This window comes from Mauremys reevesii, linkage group 1 (assembly GCF_016161935.1).
Source record: "Mauremys reevesii isolate NIE-2019 linkage group 1, ASM1616193v1, whole genome shotgun sequence".
Classification (NCBI taxonomy): Eukaryota; Metazoa; Chordata; order Testudines; family Geoemydidae; genus Mauremys; species Mauremys reevesii.
The window spans coordinates 346,594,270-346,618,389 of NC_052623.1; the positions used below are offsets into that span (position 1 = coordinate 346,594,270).

Here is a 24,120-nt window from a genome sequence, read left to right on the forward strand (position 1 = left end):
GATGACTGCCAGGGAAGACATTCAGGGCAAGGACTCTAAGGGTACGTCCATACTACCCGCCCGGGTTTGTGGGTAGCGATCGACTTCTCGGAGTTCGATATATCGCGTCTCATCTAGACGCGATATATCGAACTCCGAACGCGCTCCCGTTGACTCCGGAACTCCACCACCGCGAACGGCGGTGGCGGAGTCGACGGGGGAGCCGCGGACTTCGATCCCGCACCGTGAGGACGGGTAAGTACTTCGAACTAAGGTACTTCGAGTTCAGCTACGCGAATGCGTACCTTAGTTCGAACCTGCCCCCTAGTGTAGACCAGGCCTAAGCTATGGATAAATGGCACACCCAATCCATTTATATGGCACTGTCTGTGATGAGAGTTTGATATCTCTGAATTGATGGTTGACAGCAAAAACTTCTTGTGGTGCAGCCTTCTATGCCACTCCTTTTTCCTATTACAGTTGTTAAAGGAGTCACCTGTATCTTCAAGTGCTACAGTGAAAAGTTTTAATATTAATTCTTACAGCAATTCGTGGAATAAAAGTGAATTTTCTCCCTACATTTAGATATAGGCCCTGCAATACTGGAAAAGGCAGCAGATTGGAACAAATTTAGAGAAGAGCCATAAAATGATTAAAAGAACTAAGGGCTTGATTTTCAGAAGAGCAGATGATCCATAATTCTAACCAAAGGCAATGGGAGCTGCAGGGACTCCGCAAAATTGAAAATCTGGCCAGATTTCAAAAGTGACTACTGAACTTGTGTGCCTGAGTTTATGGGTGCCTAACTTGAGGGAATTTCAATGGGGCATGACTTTCAGAGACTGCTGAGCACCTTCCCTCTGAAAATCATACCCCTCTTTAAGATGTCTCCAGTTGGGCACCTAAAAATGGAAACATACAAAATCACTAGTTACTGTTGAAAATCTAGGCTATGATGCATAGATAGTAGCTTGGCAAAATGATGACTAAGGCAGGGATGGGGGACATGTTAAATACCAAAGGCAAACCCAAAGGAAGGGAGAGAGGAATTATTTGGAGTGGTAATAAGGGGGCACATGTGTTGGAGAAAGGTGAGGAAGTTAAGCTGAGCACAATTTATGGCAACTGTCTTGAAAAAAATTAACCATTAAATCTATTAGACTGTGCAATAGTCTTCTCCAAGGGAAGTGGCAGAAACCCTACCATATGAGTAATTTAAAGATGGACTGGCACTAGGAAGTGTATTGCGGGGAGCAATCCTGCATTGACAGAGAAGGATGAAGAGGATGACTGAATAGCTCTTTTCCATCTCGAATGTATTGATCCTAGCACAGTGTATTCCTATGAGCTTCTGACAACCATGACCATTGTTCAAGTGGCACCTTCTTGCTTTTCACTAGGGTCTCTGCCAATTAGGAGGATTCTACTACATAAATTATACCCTTTGATATTAGTATAATTTGTGTAACATTAACACTGGACAGAGATGCGCTATTCCACCATCTCTGCTTAATAAAATGTCTTGCACTTGGAAGTTCGAGAACTGGGAGGGTGGCAGAGGGAGGAAAGGACACTGATGTGGTGGATGCCAACCCACCACATCACAAAAACGAAAGAGCCAAGCTCGGTTTGGAACACAAAATAGCCAGATTTTTTTGGTAAGTGGTGCTGAATAAGTGTAAGAAAAACCTCATAATCAATAAGGAGACACCAATATACCTCTATTAAATGTTTTCCATCCAAGAGGAAGAGCTTTTGAAAATAAGGATTCAGCACAGCAATTGTGTTAAAATAATGGGTTCGTGTGGCAGGGTGCTGGTTGAGAAGCCCTTAATCAGCTCCTGCCATTCCAGCCCCAATCAAGCCTGTTGTAGGTAAAGTAGCTGTGAAGCCTGTATGTAGTTGGGAACTGGCGGTGGGAAACCTTTTGAGAATAAAGAGCTTGGGTGTTGCACCAGACTGAAGTGTTCCTGACTCACTGAAGAGGGAGCCCCAGGGGCCGAATACCCACGGGCGCAGCGTGAACCCCGTTACTGTTTGTATTGAAATCTAACTGCAACCCTACCAAGAGATCTGAATATTGTTTTCTGCCATTGCTTGCATGTGTGTGTGTTTTTGCAACACTGGTTGAATTAAATGACCCCAATAAACCACTTCTTGTCTCTGGCGCTTTTTGTACAGTGTTGAAATAACTTCATGATAGAGAAACTATTAAGATAACAAGTTATCTTCTATGAGTCATCAGCCCATTAGCAAAACACTTTCTGTGTTACTCTGCTCTTGGCAAGTTACGTGAACCTCTTCACGTGAACCTATAGCCTCTACCACCAGGCTATTTCAGATCATTAAACAGAAAGCCCTGTTTGACAGCACTGCTAGTGGGAAGGACACTGCTACCATCACTACAACAGACATGGCTAAATTTATTTCCACCTTGAGCAAAACAGTTCTGTAGAAAGGCCTCGGATCCTTGATATTATTTACTCTCCTCTTCCATTGCTTTTACAAAATGTCCTATGGCCTAATAGCATTGGCTTGAGTTAAGCGGAGTATGGAGAGGCAAAGTGTAAACATCGCCACACAGCTCTACCAATGCACCTCCACTTGTCCTGCTCTGTATAAAGTAATTAGCCTATCCCTGGGTTTCTAATGAGCTGTCTTGAATTTTCCAAAGTGATGAATAAAAATAATAGATTATAATACATAGCAGTTCCACTGCCCTCTGTCAAAGAATCTCAAAGAGATTTACAAACATTATCAAGTTAAAGTTTCTCTCTCCGCCTGTGAGGTAGATTAATGCCATTTCCCCTGTTTTACAGATGAGGAAACAGAGACAGAAAGGATAAATGACTTTACCCAGGATCACATGAAATGTCTGTGTCAGAGCCAGCAATAGTATTCAGATCTCTTCACTCTCAGTCTTCTTTCTTAATCACAAGACCATCTTTTTTCCCCTCCTCGCATTAGTGATTTCATTTTACACATCAGATTCTTTTCATTAGTAACTTTATTTGAATTTACTTCTTCAAAGGCCAGAGTCTAACACATTATCCCACTGTGCCACCCAGTCTCCGTGAACTGGCTTTTTAGTTATCCAAAGATTTTGGAGTCTTCCTAGTAGTTCTTCTTGTTCCCAGAAGAGAAACTTAATGGAAAGAAAGTCACTTAGAGATAGGTTCTGGCTGGCTGCACTTCCTAGTTCTTCCTAAAAGATTGCCTCTTCCCATTGGCCACTTCAGATTCCACTTCTCAAACCTGTTTCCCTTCAGCTATACTCTCAACCATTTGTGTAAACAAATGATCAAATCTGCATTTGTCTTCAGCACCCTTGTCTAACTCATTCACGGCTTGTACCTAGCTCCACTTGTGCTTTAGAATGCTAGCGTTAATTCCACAAGCATGTGGTTCCAGCTTTTAGGGGGCAATTAGACCATTTCACGCGACTGAGAGCTTGGTTTACCGGCCAGTGATTCTATATCCCAAAACATAGCTCATGGTCTAGCCCTGCCATGGGACAGAGAGGGTTCCCAACCAAATTTTCATGACTACGTGCTCCATGACAGGTTAGAGTGCAAACAACTGAATGGGAGATGGTTAGTGGGAGCATACCTGGGCCCAGAAGCAGCATATTGTCAATACAGATAGGGGATAACCCTTTTGAGACTATAATTAGAGGTAACTACCATTAGTGCCACAAATACCAGGCTGATAATCAGTGTCATAGTATTTTCAAGAGAGAAAGAGGTGTCAATCACATCACAGCATATGAGAAAGCAGTATACTTTCTGAATCTCACTGCAAAACATTTATTTCACACACACACACTCCATGCCATCTGTGGAAACATTATAACGAGATTTTGAGCCAAATCCACCGTGGTATAAGTCCATGGGAATCAAATTTGGTCCTTGGTTGTGTACTCATCAATAATACTTCAGATGTCACATGCAAATAGGATTTGCATTCATGTCATTTGAAAATACCTGTTAGGAAAATCTAAAGCCATCATCCATAATCTAGCAAGAATTGCTAAATGGGTGATGGTATGATTCCCACATGCTGTCAAGAGGTGAAACCACACAGGTGGCTTACTGTGGATCAGTCTTGGTGAAGGAATGTTATCTTTCCGAGTGTGCCAGTGCGCTTGGGTTCTTAGTACTTGTGAAAAGGGGTGGCATGCCACATTCTACCCTTGATGCTGTAATCTTATATGTCCCACATAACATACATTCAGTATTTACCAGGGATAAGAATCTTAATATTAACACACAGTGATTCCTTAGACATTGTTAATATCATTAATGAGACCAGATGAGTGCCATGAGTGCCATTTCAGTGGCTCGGTTTGATAGAAACAAAGCATATGTTGCTTCAAAATCTGACAAGGGGCATTTCTGCATTTGCTTACTTTTGCTAAACTGCCCTTGAACCATATTTACTTTGAAGGTTTTTTTTGTTTGGTTTTCTAGTATTTTTGTCCTTGCCAGAAGCAAGACCTGTCCTACACAAGGCCCCATGCAGATGCTTACCACAATTTCACTGACATCAATGAACCCTCTCCACCCTCAACTCCCATCAATGACAACCAAAGCTCACGTAACAAAATGACTGGATGAGCAGCCAGATAACAGTGACAAAAAGGACATCATGCAGAGCATCAGAGTGAGCAAGTGATACTGAGGAGGACATCCATTCCTGCGGGGACACTATGATGGCTAATGAACTAGAGACCGGTGATGACCAAATAGATTCCTTGCATTGTAGAGCAGATGCAAGGAACAGCGGCAGCTAAAAACAGCTAGGCAGGAGGGGAAAGATGCAACTAGATGACTCTCCTCCAATGAAGGTAAAAGTGAAGTCATTGTAACAGAAACAGAGCAGAAAGGATCATTGTTCTGCAGTAGCAGCTTGTGATTGGCTACTGTGGTTGATAATGAGGATGAAGGTTCTGATTAACAACTGACATCTTCCTTTTAACTGGAAATGCCAGTGCTTGTTTTACACCACATGGGAGAAATTTACATGCTCTAGTACTACAGATGACTGAGCCATCCTCACATACTTGCAAATTAAAAACCAAGAAATTGGTTTTAATTTATAAGCAAATATGCAGCTCCCAAGTCAAAGGAGGTGTCCTATTCTGTCTCTATAACTAATAGAAAAGTTGCAGCAAACGGGTGTTTCTTAATAACCTAAATTCCTGAATTATATCCTGTGCTGAGGTGCTGTACCTGTTTTCACAGGTTTATGTTTTTGGTTTCTGAAATCAAAAGGAGCCTTTCATATAACCAAAACCAATCTCCAGAATCCATTCTGACTATCTAGCACAGGTCCTAAAATTATACACCCTGCAAGAAAAGGGGTCTTTCCCCCCCCGCCCCAGGAACTCAACAGAATCCACTTTGGAGGGCAAGATCAGTGAAACCTTAAGACTCCAGGGCTGTATATATGTAAGGCCCTACTAAATTCACAAGCCATTTTGGTCAATTTCATGGTCAGGATTTTAAATATTGTAATTTTCATGATTTCAGATATTTTAATCTGAAATGTCATGGTGTTGTAATTGTAGGGGTCCAGACCCAAAAATGAGTTGTGTTTGTGTGTGTGAGTGTGTGGGGGGGGGCGGGGGCTTGCAAGGTTTTGGGGAGGGTTGTGGTACTGATATCCTTACTTCTGCGCTGCTGAAGGCGGCAGTACTGCCTTCAGAGCTGGGCAGCTGGAGAGCAGCAGCTGCTGCCTGGGAGCCAGCTCTGAAGGCAGAGCTGCCACCAGCAGCAGCACAGGAGCAAGGGTGGCAGGGTATGGTATTGTCACCCTTACTTCTGTGCTGCTGCAGGTGGGGTGCTGCTTTCAGAGCTGGGCACCCAGCCAACAGCCCCCATTCTCTGGCCACCCAGCTCTAAAGGCAGCGCAGAAGTACGGGTGGCAATACCGTAACCTCACTAAAATAACCTTGCGACCCCGCTGCAATTCCCTTTTGGGTCAGGACCCCAATTTGAGAAACGCTGGTGTCCTCCCACCCCCGTGAAATCTGCATAGTATAGGGTAAAAGCATATTAAAGACCAGATTTCACAGGGGAAGACCAGATTTCATGATCTGTGACGTGAATTTGGTAGGGCCCTATATATATATGCCAAGAATGGAAGCTGATCAACTTTACCCGCTGTTTTGCATATTTATTAAAAGCAACGATCTGTTTATAATTGATAGTTTTCCTACAGTGATTCCTGGGGAAGGCTGTCCACCACAGCAATAAATACTCACTGTTTACGGTACCTGCTAGTGCATTAATATTATTCAGTCCAACAGTGGCTCCAGCCAATCCTTGGAGAGTACCCAGAGAAGTCAAAGAATTCATGGCTGCACCGGCCGTGGAATTAGCAGTTGACGCAGCCACTAAAAGGGGAGAAAGTGGGGCAATGTTAATTAAAGTAAACAGAACTTGCAATTTATCAATCACAAAACATCATGCACCAACTCTAATCTTAACAACTGGACTCCTTGCAAAAATGTAAGGGATCAGACCAATTTTCTCAATACATTCCTATATTGGTTGCTGATGGAAAGCACTGCTGATTTTTTTAGTGGTGTGGATTTGATAGTGAAATTTAAGTAATTTGGCTTTCTTTGCAGAAACACTAAATCTGTGAACACTTAAAAAACCTCTATCACATTCTCAAAAGTTTATCAATAAAGCACTAAGGGCTGATCAGCCAGCTAGACTGCCAGAGAGGCTGCCCCTTCTTAACATGGCCATTAAGCAACCATATGTTACTCATAGGCCTTGGTATTGATATCTGAGGAGATTTGGTCTCATAAACAGTTCCTGTTCTGGGCTCAAGCAAAACCTGAGTTGTTCTGTCCTAAGTCCGATACTGTCATGGCATTGTATCTTTAGGGCACCATATAAATGGAGTATAAAGCACTGAAACATGAAATTTTTAAAAAATAACTAACGAAATACCAAATATAATTAATTTTTCTGTCGGCTTCCATTGTGGCATCTAGGTAGGTACTTCTGTGGCCCCATCAGCACAGTATCCAAGCACACTACAAATATGAGATGTAGTTATCCCTGTTGAGGGAGGGAAGTATTATCATTGCAATTTCACAGAAGGGGAACTGAGGCACAGGAAGATTAAGGGACATGTTCAAAGCTACACATAGATTCTGTGGCAGATGTAGGATTTATAGCCATATCTCCTTAGTCCCAGTATAGTGCATCTGTCTCAAGACCATCTTTCCTCTGTAGCAGCGTTATCTGAAATGGCAATATCTTATTTTAAAGTGAATGTTCTAGTTGGGCTGTGGTGAAATGGGCATGAATGCTTCCTGTCCCTAATCCTCTTAATCCTTTCTGGGGCCGTCTCCTCCATCAGAGGCACCCAGTTGGGCAGTGGACACCCAAGAAGTTAAAGTTTCTAGGCTGATAGGATGCAACAAAGAGAGCGCAAGACAATTTTATCAAAGATAAGGAGTTGCCTTTACAGAGTCCAAGCAAAGTGCAAGTAAGTCCTCCCCACTTTAAACAAAGTCACACACACACACACACACACACACACACACACACACCCATCTATCTACCTTCCTCCCCACAACTCCAAGACACCCTTAAACTTCCTTGAACCCTGCCCTAAAGGTCAACAAATTCCAAAGAGTCAACAAGCCTTCTGGCCTTTGCAATGCAGACCCTCTTAGCTTGAGAGTCCTCACTGATCTTAAACCCTGCTGTCGTGTGCGCGTGTAGTGGAGACCAGTGATTTCTCAGTCAGCCACGATCCAAGGTATGTAAAGCCTTGTAAGCTGAAGTCTAATTGTATCCAGAAGCAAATAAGGAGTCTGTACAGTGGCTAAATGAGTGGTGTAATAAGCTCCCTGTGGCTAATGCTATCGGGTGGGCAGCTCCATGTTACATCAGCAATTCGTTTTATGAAGAACAAAACTAGAACAAATCAAAATGTAAGATTAAAATTCCTCCTGTGTGAGAGATTAATGAGTGGATGGGTTTCTAACACATCCTTGTGAGTGAGGAAGGCAGGCAAATCCTTCTCTTTCGTAAGGTCCCAGGACCTCATTCTGGTTACTGGTGTCAGATCCACACAACTCAAATGCATGGTCAGTGACTGACCAAAATCTGGGCTAAATTTAAGTGCATGTTCTTGGGTTCAAGTTTCGCTATTCTATCAGTTAACACTGAGCAGGCTCCTCAGATTGTCTCATAATTTGAATTCAGAGCTCACATTATCCTAGTATGACTGAATATTCAGGTAACTCAGAACTATTATAAAATGCTACTGAGAGCACTGAAGCAGTCCAGAAATCAGTGGTCTTGTGTTGCAATTATTTTTACTGCTTGGCAATGATCTGCATTGCAAGCCTGATGGGAGGAATTAGCCATAAGACATGTCAGATACACTTGAGGGTCTTTCCTATTTTGCCGACTGCTACTTTGAGGGGCATAGGGTTAAAGATTTTACATGCACACAATATAATTTGAGCATGGAGCAGAGAGGGAAGGAGGAGAGTCCAGTGGTGCAGGCACTAGCTTGGGACCTAGGAAACCCAGATTCGATTCCCTGCTCTGCCACAGACTTCCTGTGTGAGCCTGGGGCAACTCAGTCTTTGTGTCCCAGCTCCCCAGCTGTAAAATGGAAGTTAGAGTACTTGTGGACTTCAAAAGAGTGTTGTGGGGACAAATATACTAAAGATTGTGAGATCCTACAGCAACAGGGACCACATAAGTACCATAGGTAGGTAAATAGCTGAAAAAATTTCCACAACACGCTCAATACCACCAGTAAATGAACCATCGTATTACTTACAGAACACAAAAATGTAATAAAGGTAAAATACCATGGAAGCTTTATGTATAGAAGCCTGTTATCTAAACTCTTCTTTCTCCTACCTGTGGTGTACACTGAAATCGGTCTCAAGCTAAGGATTACAGGAGCTTATCCTGTCTCTTCCCTCTTTTCCTTCAGTTGAAATGACCTTGCTTTAGAAACGTAATGTATGATGAATACACAGGAAAAAAAAATATCAGACGGCTTGTAGTAAAGTTAGAATACTGTGCCATTCATTTGGGAAACCAGCAAAACTCTCTAGCATCAGCCAAGCTCCTGGGCTCAGCAGCTGCTCTTACTAATGGCAAAGGGAGCATAACTCAGTGCCATCACAGCGTTATTTTATATTTATTGCTTTTAGTTGTCCAGGTGACAAAAATCTATTGGATACCTACTGCATTTATAAATTGCTTTCTTCTGGCGCTCCCATGTCACCAAATAATAATAATAAAAAAGTTTGGAACATTGCTGCTCTGAACTGAATTGCCTCACAGTAGTGCTTTATAAGCAGAAGGTAGCAGTCTCTAGATTGATGTAAAGCTTGATGTACCAACCTATAGCACCGTTAGGAAGGTTTTTCTTTATGCTGCCTTTCTACTAACATTTACTCTAATTGTTAGAAAAACTGAATTGTACAAAACGTGCATAATGGCTTAGTTTTCCGAGCTATACCTTATGGAGTCTTGTATCCGTAGCAGTAAATTGATTATTCTTCTTCACTTTGTACTGGGAATTTTATCCCTGCCTCCTTTAAAACCTGCACACATGTGAGCTTCAATAAGCTACATGGGCAGCATCAAGGAAGCTAGCTAGCTTCGCAGAGATGGATAAAAGGAACAAAGAAGCAGCTTGTGTTCTAGCCAGGTGAATATTGGATGATTGTGAAGTAATGGTAGGAGACTAGGGCTGCCCTCAGACTATGACTGAATTTTTTCATGTTTTTTTTTTAAAGGGCTGGATCCATTTTATAACCATTTGTAACATGGCAGACAAGATTCTATTCGCTTAGAGGCATTTCTATGGCACTCACCACTATAATACCAGTCACTGGAAAGACTGGATGTCTCTTTCTAGAAGCCGTGCGCTAGCTCAGTGTTTCTCAATCTTTTTTGATACCAGGGACTGGCTTGCTGCTTTCCTAAACTGTGTCAATGGAGATCTCAGGGACCCGTGCTGGACCATGGACAAGTCATTGAGAAACATTGCACTAGCTCCTAAAGAAGTTATTGGGATCACTGCAGGAATTACTGGGTGAAATTCTATGGCCTGCTTTAGAGGCCAGATTACATCAGCATAATGGTGACTTCTGATCTTAAAAATTATGAACATATGAAAAACTATCTGAGCGACAAGCTGAAAGATCCAGTTGCACTTTTAAGACTAGGGGATGCACTTGAATCCTGGGCTAAATTTCCCCCAATTCCCAATGCTGTACTCTGTTCCGGTTGTCTGCTGCCATCTCCCCCAGAGGGGGTCTGCATTGCTCCCCTATAGAGAGTGTGTAGATCACTTTGGGACCTCTTCGGAATGAAAAGTTCTATATGCAAAAGATAAGAAGGTCAAGATGATTGTTCTCCAATTACAGCCTCCTCTCTTTAGTTCATACTGCCCCTGCTGCACCTCATGCCGGGAACCATTTCTCTGATCCAGTATCTCATGCAACCACCTGGCCTGCCTACTATTACCTCCATTCCCACCCCCGTTCTTTTCAATGGATACCCAGGCAAATGTATAAAATCAAAGTTATCATGAAAGTGTGAACCAGGATGGGGACATGTCATAACCAGACTAGACATGGGGTGTGTGCATGGGCAATCCAGACTAGTGAGGTCTTGTGTCACCATCTGCCATAATATTGACCAGTGAGTCATTAGTTTTCAAATGATATCGCACAAGGCATATTTTGTACAAAGAGCATTACAGTAGAGCGTAGGGTGTGAATATAGGGGTGCATTCAGTCACAGGGCATGTCACCAAAAGGAGTAACCTCATGACCTGATTGTCCCACCCTGACCTGCTGTTTTACCATGACATATCGAATTTAAGGCTTGGATCCTGTTCCCTTTGAAATCAGTGGGAGATTTGCCATCAACTTCAGTGGGAATAGGATCTGGATCTCAGACTGCATGCTCTTTGGGTCAGGGGCCAGGTCTATCTTTGAAGTGCAAGGCACCAGTCACACCTATAGCTGTATTCAAATAATTATGGATTTCACAGAAGGCCAGAAGGAACCATTACATTTATCTAATCTGCCCTTCTGTGTTAACACGGGCCACAGATTTCACCCAGTTGTTTCTGCAACAAGCTGAGCAACTGGTATTACCTGTTAGGGCGAGGATTTTTGAAGGAGCCTAAAGAAGTAAAGTTTCAATGGAGTCTGGACACCTATCTCCAAATGCCAGCCTAGCAAGACATCCAATCCTGACGTAAAGACCCCGGACCATATTCTTAGATACTGTAAACTGGCAAAGTGCTGCTGAGGTCAATAGAGTGATGACAATTTACGTAAGGCTGACGCTCAGAGCTCAGGGATGCAAGTGAAGTCAGTGATATGTGTAATATTAGTTACACCTTGTCCTGCATTGTCTGAGCACTGCACAACCCGTCAGTGTAATATTAGTTACACCCTGTTCTGCATTGTCTGAGCACTGCACAACCCGTCAGTGTAATATTAGTTACACCCTGTTCTGCATTGTCTGAGCACTGCACAACCAGTCAGTGCTTTGGGCAAAGGGAGTATGGTGACATGGAGCACAGAAAGAATGACAGTGCTGCATGAAAACGCATTGGGTAATCTTGCGGTGAAGTTACTGGACTCAAAGTCAAAAGATCTAATGTATTTTCCTAGCTCTGCCACAGATGTCCTGTGTGAACCTGGGCAAGTCACTTAATCTCTCTCAGTTCCCCATCTGTAAAACGGGGATACTAATATTTCCTTTCTCCTACCTTAGGCTGTACTATCTTTGGGTTAGGGACTCTTTCTTCCTATGCGTATTTTGTCATAGAGCCTAGAACAATGAAGCCATGATCTTGGCTAGGCCCTTAGGAGTGACTGTAACACAAGTGATAAAATTAGAACTGTATTCCCGAGTCTGAGACAGATTCATGGCATGAACCTCTTGTACCCCAAGCTCCCCATCTATAAACTGGCTCCCGTTATCCCCCTCAAAGGGCTGCGATAAGACTCCGTTAATGCTCATAAAGCACTTTGCAATGAACTAAAGTGCTGTATAAATGCTAATTATTATCATCGTTGTTCTGGATGAAAGGACCCGTTAGATCATGCAGCCCACAACTGTGCACTGGCAGGAAGACAGACTAGATGATCTAACAGGCTTTTTCCATCTTCAGTCTCTGTGATAAATGTCAGATTATAATGGTCTCCGATGACTTCTTAGTGAAGGCACATCCCACGGAAAAGCGGGACCCTAGGAGGCTGCATACCATATGCTTAAAGGTTGTCACTGACGTCCCACCTTTTCTTGGGCAACGTGCTGGGTTCCAAAAGACTGGAGCAGATGTCTGATAACAGGACCACAAAAATAACATGATGGCAGCTTGGTCCAAGGCATAAAAACCAAACAGCAATATTCCAAATGGTGTTTTCTATGATTTGTAAGTGGGGTTTATTTCTTTTTAACAGTATTGTATATGTTTTAGGTAACCCTATTTAATACCCCCCCCCCCACCAACCTCCCAGCCTCGGTTTAAAAGGAAGGAACGTTTGTGCTCTTGTTGTAAGTGGCAGAGTATGCAAGCAACGTAAGGGCAGCATTCTCCTCTCTAAGCCTCAGTGGGGGCCTCCTAGCCGCACAGAGGATCCCGCTACAGCACATTCTCGACTAGTTCCACTTATCTGGGGAGAGCAAAATATAGGAGTCGAGATCCACCGGGCCAGATCCTGCTTTGTGATGCTCCAGTGTTTCAAAGCAGCCACAATTCTGGTTTAGTCAGCTACCCAAGGGATATATCAGCTCCTGCACCACCCTCAGCTCAGGACGGGGGCATGACCTGGGGCATGGATTGGCCATCTCTATGTGCTGGTGATCTCTGATGGCTTGCAGTGATGGCCAGCTTGCATAAATTAGAGGAGCCTCTAACATTATAGTGAATGGCCCCAGGATTGGGGCATCCACCCCTTCCTTGTCAGATGTGCTGAGCTCCAGCCATCCATCAGATGCACTGGGAAATAATTCTGATCACTTATTAAAAAAAAAAAAGGTCTGTGGATCTGCTGTATGTTTTGGTGCTTTCTTCATAAAGATTCATGTCAGTAACTGGGTTAAGAGCACTTGAATTCGCTGTGCACACAACCTTTCCCTTAGTGCTGTTTAGACAGTTATGTTCCCCGTGACTGCCTGGGTTTTACAAGTCAATACCGGTGGCGGAGGCAGCTTGACACTGGTGATTTTGTTTTCTGGATACTGTACCTTTCCCATTTCTAAGAATCCTGCCTGGAGACAGCAGCCAGTTTGTTCTCTCATCCTCTGCAGCCAGTTCCAGAGGATGTGCATATGCTCACCAACAAACCCCCAGTGCTCGCACATGGAGACTTCATTTTTGTTCTTTCTTGGTGTTTTTCTTAACAGAATGTTACTGAAATTTGAGGCTCAGCTTCCCTCGCAAGCATGTACAGATTTCCGGCCAAGGCTCACTCTTGCTCTGGGAAAGTCTCCCCTTCTCAAAGCTACCAAGACAGACTCTTGTTTTAATTCCCTTCTTGAGTCCTTGATCTTCCTCCACAGGCAGCGCTCAACTGTGAGTCTGTCTCTGACTCACCACTGCATCCACAGTCCCCTCTGACTTCAGGGAGCAGATTGCACGGCTCCTGCTTTAATCTGTTCCTGACTAAAAGAAGTGCAAGAGCAGTGCAGTAATTTCCAGTTGAGTGCAAGTCATATACGAAGACCTCAGGGAAACATCAGAATGAGTGTCGGTTAGTGGCATGTCTACTGGATTGGGAGCCTACAGACATAAGTTCTGGTCTCAGCTCTGCCAGTGATGTGCCAGGTAACCCTGGGCAAATCACGTCACCAAGCTGTGTGTATGTTTCCATTCCTACCCTCTCCTTGGTTTGTCTATTTAAGAGTGCCAGATCAGTTGGGCATGTCTTCACTGCAGGTTTGGCTTGAGTTATCTACTTACGCTAACCCGTCTCAAGACAGCCTGGCTAGAGTCAAAGATGCCACACAGCAAAACAACACATAAGCAGCACAGAGTGATTGGATTAGCAGTGCAGAGTATCTGAGTCCCCACTGCATTATTAGCTCAAGCACCAGCAGCACCTGAGTTTCAACCCACCCTCCCTAAAGGGCCAGGTAGCTTGAGTTGAAAGCTCTGCTTAACTTGAGGCTAGAGATTTCTGTGTACGCACAGGGGTTGGGTTAGGGGCAACACTGGAGTTATACCTCGAGCTAATAACGCAGTGAAGACAAGCCCTCTGTATTTGTACAGCACCTCGCACACTGGGGTCCTGAGCTTGGCTGAGGCTGCTAGGTGCTACTGTAGTGAAAATAAATAAGAATAATACAAAAGGACGTATATGTCATTTTTCTAATCAAGTATCTAATAAAGACAGCTCCCCGGTCAGCGATAAAGAAGGAAGAGAAGATGAGCAGTGGGGGTGGAAGTAAGGACCAAAAGTTATTTAAAAAAATCTAAGAAGGCTAATTCCGGGGAATGGAATTTACAAAGTTCCCCCAGAAAGTCCTTTGAGTGAAAAAAATCCTTTAATCCCTCGCTTGGTACAAGAGGGAGGACAAAGCTAAATGAGAGACTGGCTTTAAGGATAATCAAATTAAGGCAGAGTTCTCTATTGTCATTTTATTCTTTAGCTTGTAAAACAATGGTAACTGGGTCTCTCTCTCTCAAATGTTATGTGAAGGTAATGAAATATTAGTGCTGGCAAAAGCGAGACACTAAGGACACTGGCCAGAATTTTACATTGTTGGACAGACTCTAAACAAACCTTCCCACTCAGCTGTGATCGGCAACATACCCTGGTCTTTCAGTCCCAGCCCTCTCCTGAAGACAGAGACTAATTATAGTGAATTGTGGGCCGTTTCTTATGCAGCATGGGACTTGCACCATCCAGCTGGCATTATTTAGGATCCGTGCTAGCTCTGACACTTAAGCATCCAAACCAACTCCTTCTACATAGCCCCACCAACATAGCCACTGACAGCGACTGGCCGGTTTTCAAGAAGGTGTGACCAACAACGTCACTTCTAATGCATCTGTTAAGTGTCTGCCATGTAAGCAATGAGCAACTGAAGTGCAGTGATGCTGTGGTTTATTAAATAAAAATTATAAACATAGGAGTTGGGGGAAGGGGGAGAGGAGGAATCTGGTCGAGTCAATCAAACAGCCCACATAACACTGCATGGTGGGATTTGCGGTAGTATTTCTGTCTGAAATGAGCACACATGACGGATTCTGATTGCATAAGGAACATTCTAAAAGGGAAGAACAATTAAGCACTGACAGAGGCATCATCTTTATTAGATAATCACGACCCAGGGGCATTAACTAACATCGAGTGTCTCTTATCCCATGGGGTCTAATTATTCTGTGATAATAACCACACCTCCAAGTTTTAATTTATTCCTGGGAAGATTATTTTTGGTGGGGTGAAGCAAACGGGTATATTCAATATTTGTGCTGGAGGAAGATGCAGTTGGCCTTTCAAAAGGGCTCATCAGTATTCTAATCTAACTAGCGCATGCAACTGGCATTAAATCGCCTGCCCTTTGTGGTGATCTCCAGCAAATCAGAAGATTCACTCCCATCCAAACTGGTGGTGCTATAGTCTGTGTCATGCGTATAGGTAGGCATGCACCGATTCAATTCTGTATCCTGGGGCAACTTGTGGCAAGAGGGTTTTCTTGGGTTAGAGAGGCTGGCTTTCTGTCAGGCTGTCTAATTAACACGCCGTTGACGGGCTGAAAGGAAAACTAAAAACGTAAGACTGGTAGGCTGATCTCTGAAGTGCTGCCTGACAGCATGTCAAAGATCAAGATTTTAGTAAATGTAAGTGTTCTACCCACGCTCCGGATAGAACAAAGAGTGAGACAGACACCCCATGGGAAGTGGAACAAAGAGCAAGGGAGCAGTAGCGTCACGTAGAAGCAGTGGAGTGAAAACATAGGGAGGGGAGACAATGTAATAATAATTCAGGGATGACTCAGAGATACCAGGCCCTCCCTTTCATCATCAGGTCCAGGCTGAGTGACTCCCGTAATGGCTGATCCAGGCTTGAGGAAGAAAGAGGCCAAGGGTGTATTGCAAGACAACCATCTCCTAGACAAGAGGAAAGGAACGCAGTAGTAGCTGCCGCCTCAGCTTCAAATCTCCCATGTGCAAAGGAGGCCAAGGAGGCCTTTTTCAGGCTGACCTTCCCAGCCCGACCCAAAGCCGTCTTGATGTTTTAGCAGGAATGTCTCAATTTCTATCGGAGTTTAGCATAGCTCTTCTCAGGAGCTCTGATCAAAACTTTGCAAAGGGCTTTCCAAAGACTGATTAAAATTTTATCGTGGACAGTTCTCTGAAGACGTCCACGCAGTGTGCAGAGGCGGTCAAAAAAGCAAACAGGATGTTAGGAATCATTAAAAAGAGGATAGAGAATAAGACTGAGAATATATTATTGCCTTTATATAAATTGATGGTACGCCCACATCTTGAATACTGTGTACAGATGTGGTCTCCTCACCTCAAAAAAGATATTCTAGCACTAGAAAAGGTTCAGAAAAGGGCAACTAAAATGATTAGGGGTTTAGAGAGGGCCCCATACGAGGAAAGATTAAAGAGGCTAGGACTCTTCAGCTTGGAAAAGAGAAGACTAAGGGGGGATATGATAGAAGTATATAAAATCATGAGTGATGTCGAGAAAGTAGATAAGGAAAAGTTATTTACTTATTCCCATAATACAAGAACTAGGAGTCACCAAATGAAATTAATAGGCAGCAGGTTTAAAACAAATAAAAGGAAGTTCTTCTTCACGCAGTGCACAGTCAACTTGTGGAACTCCTTACCTGAGGAGGTTGTGAAGGCTAGGACTATAACAATGTTTAAAAGGGGACTGGATAAATTCATGGTGGCTAAGTCCATAAATGGCTATTAGCTAGGATGGGTAAGAATGGTGTCCCTAGCCTCTGTTTGTCAGAGGATGGAGATGGATGGCAGGAGAGAGATCACTTGATCATTGCCTGTTAGGTTCACTCCCTCTGGGGCACCTGGCATTGGCAACTGTCGGTAGACAGATACTGGGCTAGATGGACCTTTGGTCTGACCCGGTACGGCCGTTCTTATGTTCCATACTCTTATACCCATTTTACAGATGGGAAAATGAAGCACGGAGGGGTGAAATGACTTGCTCGAGGCTACACAGCAATTCAGGAACAGAGCTGGAAACAGCACCCAGGAGTCCAGAGCCAAAATTTTCAAAAAGCGGAGCCCAAAGTTAGACTCCTAAACCCAGATTTAGGCTCCTAAATAGCTGACCTGATTTTCAAAAGTGCAAATAGGATCTCCTGGGTGCTCAGCACACCCACTCTGTGTTTGTCTTGTCTATTTAGACAATATTGTCTCATTGTTTCCTTGTATTCCCCGATCTGTCTGTATCCATCTGCTGTCTCTTGTCTTATACTTAGATTGGGGAGGGACTGTCTTTTTCTTCTGCATTTGAACAGTATCCAGCATAATGGGGACCTAGTTCATACCTGTGGATCCTAGGTGCTATGATCATTAAAAATAAATAAATAATGGCCACTTACATAGCAGCCAAATATGGATTTAGGAGCCAAACTTCTGGCTCCTATTTTTTTTTAAATCATGGCCCTAGCTCCTAGCCCTGCAAGAACATAATTCCTCACAGTACTCAAAGAAAAGAGGAGAAATCAGAGAACATCCAAGCTGTTGCAGAGATGGTGGAAACATCTACAAGGTGATTATTTTTTGTTGTCTTCTGTTTCACTGAGGTGTTTTTTCTACCACCATCTCTCTATCTACAGGAAGCCCACTCTGGCAGCAAATATATTGCGTTAAGGGCACGGGAGCCTGAGAGACTATAGAGAGGGAGAGAGTGGGAAGAGCAGGTAACATATTGAGCAGGTCTGAAATTGTTACTTCTGTTCTGTTTGAACTGTACTGATCAGCGAAGATTGGCCTTCGCTGCTGTAAGTTTCATATTCCTTTCCTACCCTTTGCATAGCAATACATTGTACATGCCGTACAACGAAAGCCTCAACTTTGGTCTTGCATGTACAATACATTTAAGACACCTAGTGGAATCACAAGTAGGGCACAGTGTACTAGCCTGGATGGTGCAATATCATTTCATGGCGTACAATAGTTCCAACTGTAATTAGGTAAAAAAAAACCCAAACCCAGAAAAAAAAACCCCAAACCCCAAAACCCTACCATGCAAAGACAATGCTGAGTCAGTACTGAAACGTTACATGCCCAGCTTGTTCAGTGGGGCCAAAGGTTGTACCCTGCTTACTATGGGCCCTGCATTAGGGCTTGTCTACTCGGTAAGTTAGTCCACATGAAGGAGGGGCGTACATTTAATGTCACGCACTAAGCGGCCTGTGTGGACGGTTCCCTGGTGCCCATTAACAAAGAGCTGCTTGAAAAGGGACTACATAAACGCACACTAGGGAACTTTTAGCGTATACCAGCAGGGTCCACACAGATCAGCTAATGCACGACATGCCAGTGCGGACTAAAATTCACACCCCTCCGTTGCGGACCAAAGCACTGCATAGACAAGCCTTTATCTAAGGTACCAGTGAGCTATACCCAACAATGGAGTTTTACCTTCTCCTTGCAGATGTACCATTGGGCTTCTCCAATTATTTTTGTTATTTCAAACTCTCTTGACTTTGGTGGAGCTGCAGTTCAAGGATTTAGGCCCCAGTCTTGCAATGAGCTCTACACAGGCAGACCCCGACATAGAGCCCCATTGAAGTCAATATCCGAAGTGCTTATGAGCTTAAGTCAATGCGGCTCTACTTGAGACAGGTCCACCCACATAAAGCTCTTTGTAAGAGCAAGGACTTGGGTCATAAGGTCTTCAGAGCAGGGACCTTTTCCGTGTTAAGCCATAGTAATAAATGATGATCATCTTTCCATCATGAAGTGACAGTGTCCGGAAAGAGAGGCTAGACCGGTGGTTTTAAGGTAAACAATTGGTGTATTTGCCACAAGGATGCTTTTCACTTATGAATGACAGGAGAGGTGGTCAACATGATTGCAAATGAGAGGAGAGGTGTCCAGGAGACAGTGAGGTAGTCACACAATGAAAAAAATTGAGAACTCCTGGCTGACGTAATTACAATCCAGTCGGTGTAGCAGTCTGAGGATTGCGGAGTGGATTCTCGATTGAGCATGCATGGGCAGTGACATACTCGGGTGTGTATCATTCACCTCTTTACTAGACAAAAAGTTGCCGAAAACTATTTGATTTGATGTAGAATTACACAACCGGTTCCCCTTGTACTGTACATAATTTTGTAAAATAATGTATCAGTGCCAATTTAATATGGCAATAGCACTTTGCACTTAACACAGCACATCTCTTCCAGAGATAGCAACGTGCCTTACAAACCTACACAGGCAGTTAAATATTTCACAGATGTGGCAAAGTCAGGAACAGAACCCATTCCTGCAGACCAAAGAGGCACACTGACTTGGGGCAAGTCACTTCACCTCTCTGTGCCTCCATTTACTCTCCCATTCTTGGTCTGTCTAGTCTCAGACTCTCTGTTCTTTGGGGCAGGAACTCTCTCTTACTACATGTTTGTACAGTGCCTAGCACAGTGGTGGGCAAACTACAGACCAGGAGCCACATCTGGCCCTTCAGACGTTTTAATTGGCCCTTGAGCTCCCAACAGGGAGTGGAGTCTGGGGCTCCAGGAAGCAGCAGGATGTCCCCCCTCTGGCTCCTACTCATAGGGGAAGCCAGGGGGCTCTGCACATTGCCCCTGCCCCAAGCGCTGCCCCTGCAGGTCCAATTGGCTGGGAACCCCAGGTTTCTTAGCACCATATTCAATCCACTAGGTCACAGCAGACAAAGCATTTTTTAAAACACTGAAACAACAGGGTTGTGGATAAAAAACTTTCCATGAACTTGTCCTGTAATATACCACAGCCTATCAGGAGATCACAACAAGCATATCTTTGGGCACACGGTAGAATTCCGGCCAGCGTGGGGCAAGCACTGGTGTGGTGGACCATTACTATTAAACTTCTTCCTGTGTGCAGATTTTATCAAGATTTAAATTAATTCATGACAATTAGCAGCTCCAGCCTGTTCTCAGTCAGAGCTTCTTGCAAAGCACATGGTGTCTGAGGTTGAGTATCCACCTTCTGTAGTCGAGGTGACAGCAGCACTTGATGATTCTTTGGCAGAAAATAAACCTGAACAAGCCAGCAATATAGCCGTGGCTTGTGTCTTACGTGCAACTTGAACTGATGAGCTTTTTTTTTATTTTTTAAATTGAATTTCTTGTGGCTGACCACAGCTGAAAATTATTACAGATGGTGTGGTAGAGACACACGGCTAAAATGTACTGTATTACACAGTTTTGTGTACACACAGCAGGAAATATACAACCTGAAATGTGCTAACCCAATGGATTCAATACTTTAGGCAGAAGATAATGTACTATAGATCAAAAAAACCAAACACATCTTGTGTTGAATTAGATCCTTGAAAACTAGGGTTCAGTTTAAGTGCTATACTCGGAGTCCTAAAAAAAATATTTGACTAACGAGTACAGTGCTATACTCTGAAAAATACAAATGCATTTCTCTTTTTATAGCAGCTGGTATTTTTTAAATCTTGTTCCATGCATACAGTAGGACACTCCTGCTCTGGCTTTCTGTAAAGAAGAGTTATGCAACCCTGAGGAAACAGAGTCAGATTTTTCTAGGTCTAACCTCATACAGTGTTAATAGTCACTCTAAAAAGAGACAAGAAGTTCCGTAGAAAGACCTTTCCTAAAGTTTCAGGAAGGACTCAAACTTATTTACTGGCAAGTTCTGTTGATTTCATTCACCCTACCACTAAATGGCATTTCAGCAACTGAACTTCCTTATGCAATGCCCATTATAGCAATAATTACACCAGGGATCAGTGCTCCCTATCCATGAAATAATGACTTGCCTCAAAGTGTATCAACAACTGCAACACAAACATCCTAATAGTACTTAGCTCTTACATGGCACTTTTCAGTTTCAAAGCATTTCACAAACATCAACTAAGACTCCAGAACACCCAATCAGCAAGTACATGTTATTCTTGGTTTACATATGGGTAAAGCCAGGCAGAGAGATTACATGACTTGCAAAAGGCCGAATAAAGGGAGGCAGTGTCAGAGCTGGGATTAGAACTAAGAAGTTCCTGCCTCTCAGTCCCATGTTCAGACCACTAGATCATACCCTCTATCACGATTTTCTCTCTCTCTTGTTTCTCTCAAGTGTACAAGCCACAACCCAAACCTTACAAAAGAAATCAATCTAGATTAAAATATATCATAAGAATGTATGTACTTTGGTTACATAAGTGCACAGAATATGCCTTTTAAAAACTACTTTATCTGTCAGATCATATTTTTGCCCTAAAAATAATGACTGTTAAGCTGGGTGAGCTCCCTCCCCCAAATGTAATGAATGGCTTTTTAAATGGTAGTACAATATATTGTACTTGATCATATTAATTCTATACCAAGACATGTAAGTGGTTAACTTGTATTGAAGTGGAAGAGAAAGCCGCTGCGTTTTAAACGGATTTGTTCCAGCGTGAACCATCTACCTTGATTCATTCTTTAGAAAACTGTCAGAGCTTCATATTCACCTACAGGTATGGTTATTTTTGGATCATCTTGGAGCAAATCATAGGCAGCACAGTGGGTGCATTGGCCTATAACAAAATGTCACTGTGGCAGACGTGAACTGCTGATTGGAGAAATAGGTATTGTACTGAAGTGAATAAAAAGAGGAGCTTTTAAAAAGGTCTATTTGAACATTCTTTGCTGCATCTCTGCCGAGGTATCTTAAATTTTCTGTAAAATGCCTAACATTTCAACAATTGTGTTCCCAACTTGAATACTTTTAACTAACAAAGGCAATCTTTGTGCTATGTTATTGAGTAGATAAAATAATAAATGTCCTAAGAATCATTTTACTTCATCTTTAAGAAAAATGAACAGAGTTGACCAATGAACCACAGATGCTAACTGTGACCACCCTGTACTTTTAAGAAGGGAAAGAACAGATTAATTGTAATGGGATTGGCATCAACTTCCCTCATTAAATGGGGTAAGCATTTCTATTCTAACCTCCCGTTTTCAAGTTGCTTTATAACTTTCAGAAACTTCCTCCTTTGGGGATGAAATTTTCCAGTGTTGGCACCTGCCCAAAAGTAGCTTATGTTGAGTATGGGGGATACATATAATTTATTTACTATTCTAATTAAAAATGTTTGCAGCTTTTTTATTTTTATAACAGCTCTACTGCTTAAAATGGATGGGAACAGAAAGTTGAACTTTGGCATGGAAAAAGCACAGTCAAAATTGGTTTTGATTTGAGTGTAAATGACCTGTTGAAAATCATATTCTTTGCACACACAATATATTTTGCATAGACACTTCCTTCTAGGTTCCAAGTATGCAGGCTCATAAAGCCATGTTACCTGAGTATGCAGGGCCAGCTTAGCTGTGTGGTGAGGTGAACAATGAATGAGACAGGGTTTTCAGGAACTATGCCTCATTCACTGCTCTTCTTATATTGTAAAAGCTGCAAACTCCTGCAGAATAAAGTGCAAACTCTGGCAGAATAAAGAGGCTCCTTATAAGGTACAGTATCTGGGATAAGACAGACATTCCAGTGTTGTTTAGCCAAGAAGTTCAACCTTTTGGATTTTACTTTTTGAAAATATATGCATCTTTAAGAAAAAACAAAACAAAAACACATTTTAGAAAAATGTATTAAAAATTTATCTTAGAATAACCAATGACTTCCGTAAGCACTGAAACTGGCCTCCAGCAAGCATGGATAAGCACTCAAAAGTCAGGAAATGATAAAGTTAAGTTTGTATAGCATGCTTGTAAAGTGAGTGCATGTCTTGATCCCCTCTAGCAGCTAGTGCACATATAAAACTACTATGGCTGGGAGCAAATAGAGTTACTCCCTTAGCTCAGGTAGTAGAGGTTTGTGCTTTGGGGCTGAAAAGGTCCTGCATTCCAACCCTGTAAAATATCTTGTGGAGGGGTAATTACCTTTGCACGTCTAATTAGCTGTGCCCATATGTGCTTATAATACATTCTGTAGCCACAGAATCACATCCTCTTTCTTGAAAACATTCTATCAGAATTGTTTTCTACAACTTTCGATACATATTGCTAGCATCCTGTAGTACTTTGTGTTACTGGTGTATACTCACAGTCCATGAAGGTCATTTATATGCAACATACATAGTAAACTATTCTTACACAACATACTGCATATTTACTATGGCAGCATAGCACAATTCTGAAAATGTGAGGGAATACAAAGGCTACTTATGTGCACAGATAAATTAGCTTCTGAGTTAGCTACTTTGTCTCCCATGGTACCAGAAAATTGCATTGTGGACATGCATGCAGGTACAATGAGCTGTATCCTTTGCTGCCTGTTCCCTTCTCTTTGCAGTCACCTGGGAAAGCTGTGCTACTGGTTGTTGAAAAAAACGTATACCATATTCTATTTAGGAAATAGTACAGGATCATGTCATTAAAAACTATATTGTGATGCAGATGTGCAAGAGGGCAGAATTAAAGATGTATGTGAAATCATACTTTGTATTTCCTGACTTGTGTGTGCAGCCTAAATGTTCCCGTCTTGTAGTGTATTTGCTGGAATATAATATCAGTTTATATAATGCTGGGAGCTCATGTACCATCTTTCACCAGAGATTTTAAAAGTGCCATGTAAACATTAATTAAACCTAACACCACCAATGTGAGGTAGGTGAACTATATTATCCCTAAGTTTACATGTGGGTAAATCAAGGCAAGCTAAGCATCACACAGTGAATTAGAATCATAGAATATCAGGGTTGGAAGGGACCTCAGGAGGTCATCTAGTCCAACCCCCTGCTCAAAGCAGGACCAACACCAACTAAATTAGAGGCAGAGGCCCTGTTCTTGAACATACATTTGCTAGTATGGCACCCATGTGGATTCCTATTGACTTTACTGGCATTTTGTGCAAGCACTGGGATCTGTGCTGATGCATCTATTTATTAGATCTAGCCAA

At 42.7% G+C, this 24,120-nt stretch overlaps 1 protein-coding gene across 29 annotated transcripts in view; it reads right to left on the bottom strand.

Moving 5' to 3' along the window:
- CELF2 (CUGBP Elav-like family member 2) overlaps window positions 1-24,120 on the bottom strand; it is a 440,299-nt gene that overhangs the window by 14,108 nt on the left and 402,071 nt on the right. For 20 of the 29 annotated variants that reach the window (XM_039519472.1, XM_039519478.1, XM_039519480.1 and 17 more), the window contains one exon: window positions 6,245-6,376. In XM_039519472.1, the coding sequence (XP_039375406.1) occupies window positions 6,245-6,376 (132 nt within the window). The remainder of the gene's footprint in view (window positions 1-6,244; window positions 6,377-24,120) is intronic. The other 9 variants (XM_039519503.1, XM_039519496.1, XM_039519494.1 and 6 more) reach the window with 1 other exon arrangement.